The sequence below is a fragment of the Psammomys obesus genome, unplaced genomic scaffold (genome assembly GCF_907164565.1).
Source record: "Psammomys obesus unplaced genomic scaffold, mPsaObe1.curated_primary_1811, whole genome shotgun sequence".
Lineage (NCBI taxonomy): Eukaryota > Metazoa > Chordata > Mammalia > Rodentia > Muridae > Psammomys > Psammomys obesus.
In genome coordinates this window covers 1261303-1265418 of record NW_026590598.1, presented here as the reverse complement: position 1 = coordinate 1265418, position 4116 = coordinate 1261303, and the positions used below count along the sequence as shown (strand labels likewise).

At 49.6% G+C, this 4116-nt stretch overlaps 1 protein-coding gene across 1 annotated transcript; it reads right to left on the bottom strand.

The window, feature by feature from the left end:
- Positions 1-558: 558 nt before the first annotated feature.
- On the bottom strand, positions 559-3872 carry Fam25a (family with sequence similarity 25 member A). The gene is made up of 3 exons (XM_055607970.1): positions 3800-3872; positions 2526-2588; positions 559-692 (listed from the first exon to the last, which is right to left on the bottom strand). Exons 1-3 carry the CDS (start codon positions 3870-3872, stop codon positions 559-561), a joined length of 270 nt encoding a protein of 89 aa, XP_055463945.1.
- Positions 3873-4116: the final 244 nt, after the last annotated feature.

Here is a 4116-nt window from a genome sequence, read left to right as displayed (position 1 = left end):
TCCATCCACAGAACCCACATTGAAAATAAAACCTAAAACAGCCATGGTGGCAATGCATGCTTGTCTTCCCGGTGCTGCAGAGGCGGAGACAGGCAGATCCCCGCGGCTTGCTGGGCAGCCAGCCTAGTCCTGGTTAGCTGCAGGTCAGTGAGAGAGACCATGTTTCAACACACACAGGAGGACTGCTTGCTGGATTCACTGGGTGGAAACCACAGGAGGTGGCAAGGATTCACCACGTTGGGTGTTCCTCTGCAGCAGAGGAGAAGCTGACAGTCTGAAGTGTTTCCGTTTAAAAAATAGTCAGCCTGGCCTAGGCAGTCCTGGTGGCATTTGTCTGCAATCCCACACTCAGGAGATCAAGAGTTCAAGGTCAGCCTCAGCTACAAAGCAAAAGGGTCCAGGCCAACCTACTCCACATAAATCCCTACGTCCAAAACAAGCACAACAAAAAGCCACTTTCCCTAGGGTTTCCATGCACACAGGAGTAAAGTCAAGACTGTCCACACTTCACACATTTTATTGACACTCAGGAAGGGCCAGCCATGGCAGGAGGCTGACTCACTGCCCCAGTCTACCCAGGCCTTCTGCAGCGTGGGTAATGGCGTCGGTGACGGTGTGGGTCACCTTCTCAGTGACCTCCTTCACCACTCTGTCCCCTGACTCTTGGGCTCTCTTTAGGGCATCAGCAAGGGCTGTTGGGAAAAGAAAAAGACATTTATGGGGTGAGCAGCCCACTGCACCTCCAGCCGAAGAGGCCTGTGGAATGAGGCCGTCTTACGGGATCAGCCCTGGAACAGCCCCTGAGGACAAAGGGCAAAGCCCGCCTATCATCCCGAATTTCAGTTTGGTTTGATTTTCCTCGACAACCTTCCTTTCTTCAGATTTGAGTGTGACATCCCAGACAGCTCATGCGTGCGCTGGCTACTTACACTTCGTTTCTCTAGAAATTGCTGCCTTGTATTCTTTCACCATTTTTATGTTTTGTGTTTGATTGCTATGTTGGATTACTGTTTCTGTCACGAACATTTTCTCACAGTTTGTGGCCTTCCTTTTGACTTAACTTCGTTTTGCTTTGCTTTTTGTGCGCCACCCCACCCCACCCTTCTCCGGTGTAAAATAGTGACATACTGACAAATTTACCTCATACTGACAAATTTACCTCATGTTTTCTTTTCTTTTCTGTTGGTTGGTTGGTTGGTTGGTTGGTTGGTTGGTTGGTTGGTTGGTTGGTTGGTTGGTTGGTTGGTTGTTTGGTTGGTTTTGTTTTTCTGAAACATGGTTTTCTGGCTGTCCTGGAACTCTCTTTGTAGACCAGGTTTGTCTTGGACTTACAGAGAGCCACCTGCCTCTGCCTCCTGAGTGCTGGGTTTGTTAGGTGCACGCCACCACACCTGCTCCTAATATTTTTTTTTTTTTTTTGTGACTACTGGGTTGTTTTTGTTTTCTTTTTTAATCTCGGTCAAAAATGCCTCCCCTCTCCATGATTATACTAATGTCTCTTATGACACTTCTTTGGTCTGGATTTTTGTGTCCCCAAAATTCCATGCTGTAATCCTCCTCCTGACCATGCCATGAAGAGGTAGGAGCTGTGGCTCTGGTTAGGTCAGGAGGGTGGATGGAGTCTTGAGAGCAGAAGGGTAACACCCAAGAGCGCAAGCTGGTCCTTCAGCCATGTGAGGTCACAGCAGAGAGCTGCCACGTGAGAGCTCAATGGCTGCCACGGGGACTTCCAGACCTCAGCATGGAGAACAACCCATTTCTTTCTTTTATTTTCCTCATTTCCCCCTTCTTTTTAAAATGGGGTCTCACTGTAGAGTTCAGGCTGGTCTAACACGCTGTGTAACCAGGGTAGCCTCAAACTCATATCTTCCTGTCTCATTCTCCCAAGTTCTGGGGTCACAGGCATGCTCCACCACACCTGGCTATAGAAACAATACATTTCTGCTGTTTTTAAACCATTGAATTCACAACATTTCATTTTACTGGTTTGAACTTAAACAGTTATGGTCCAACAGCTTAATATATTCATGTATTTAAATGTTAGTTCTTCATACAGCTGGAGTCTGCTTTGCACAACACATACATAGTAAATTTTTATCTAGATACATATTGAAATATGTAATTGTCTATTTTAAATGTTCTGTCCCTAGGTGCTGCCACATCATTTTTTGTGGCATTGTCTCCTTTATATTCCACAAAGAAAACAGCCTAGACTCTAGGTACAACCTTCACAGATAATTGCATGTTGGGAGAGTGTACAGATAATTGCAGCCCAGCTGTGAGGATGCTACATTTGGGGCAGGGCTAGGTCTGGATGAGCAAGAAAAGGATTGGCCCTAGCAGTTGGGCTTCCTTTCTCCGTCTCTATCATCCTGCCTGCTCACTTCATTCTCTCCCTACTTCCGTTCCCATGCTGGCAATCACACGTTAGGTAAGTGCCACTGAGCTTCCCCCCCCCACCCCCCGCCTTCTCCTTCCTTCCTTCCCTCATCCCCATTCCTATCTCTAAAGAACCTCAGCCTTACCCTTCTCTCCAGCCTCCTTGGCGTGGTCCACCACCTCCTTCACCACCTCTTCCACTGCGTGAACTGAATAGAAAGGACAAATTCAGAGAGAAGGTAGAGGTAGGCCCACTTCCCCTCACAATGGCCTGGATGCCTCTAGACAATAAGGTGAGACTCTGGTATGCTGCCCTGGTCATGACAGACAGCTCAGGAGAACCCCTCGCTTCCTCCCTTCAAGACGCCTGGCTGCTGCACAGGGCTCTCCATGCCTCTCCTCTCAGCCTGGAAGGGCATGGATTCCTAGCTTCTGCCAGCTAGATACCTGAGCCAGCGTAGGTGTGTTTGTCACTTAGCCACATCTGTACAGATCCAGGGAAGCTAAGCTCCACAAAGCAACTCTTCCTGGAAGAGGAATCCCTACCCACTTCTGGGTTCTGGAGGTTTTGGGTGGGAGCATGCTAAAACCCAAAGATTTTAGAGAACTGTTTCTAGCACCACCTTCCTTTGCCATGTCCCTCACAGCTCAGAAGGCTTGAAAAACTAAGAAGGGGCCTGAGCAAGCTGTGAAGTCAAAAATGAAAAAGCGCTGATATGTTTGCAGCCATTTCCAAAGAGAACAGCAAACTTGACACAGGTTTTCATCCATGTCCCTCAGTGGGCCTCATATGAACTGCCACATGCAGCCACAGACCTCAGCTGGCAAGACCATGTCCTAGGTTCTCGGAAGACATAGACATGTCCTTTTAGACTTGAACTGGACCGGGCTCCGTGGTTTCATCATAAAAGAACATTTGAATAAAGTATGGTGAAAATTAAAATCCACCCTCCTTTTTCTCTACATAAACTAACCAAAATCAGCAGGATTTTTGTTTCGTTTGGTTTTATGGTTCTTGCACAAATCCATGTCCTATCACTGAGCTATAGCCTCGGGCCCTAAAATAAGCAATACTGACATGAAAGGTAATCTAGGCTTCCAGACAGAGGGACCCAGGCCACCAGTTTCTCTGCCGACACCTGGGTTCTGCCAGCCTCCGAGAGCCTCCTCCTAACCTCCAAGCAACCTCGGCCTGGGTCATGGAGCAAGACCCTAGGAGGGAGGCTGCTTGGGCAGTGGCTCTAGCCTGAGCAACTACCCCAGCCTCTGTGCCCACAGCTCTGCTATCTCCGCTGGGCCAAGCTTCCTGATGGGCCTCCGCCTCATTCTACCCCAAGGCTCTTGCCTGCCTGTCGGAATTAGCTTTCAACAGTCCCAGGGGACCCCAGCTTCTGGGCAGGTAGAAAACCCAGGCCCTTACCTGCCCCCTCTGTGGCTTTCTCAGTGCGGTGGGCCAGGCCCTCGGCCGCCAGCTTCCCCAAGCCTCCCAGCATCGTGCAGCAGCAGACAGTGATAGGTGGAAGGCCAAGGACTGGATTGGCGGGCTTTTATACAGGCCTAGGACGGCCTGCCAGGCTCCAGGGCACCAAGCCCTCACCCAGCGAGTAGCAGGCTGAACAGATGAGTCAGTTCAGAGCCTGGGTGGAGATACCCTAGCACTGCGCACTACCCTTCTTTCAGTGAGCCACACACCCTTCTCCCTCTCCAAGGAGTTCTGGGTAGTCAGAAGGTAGAACA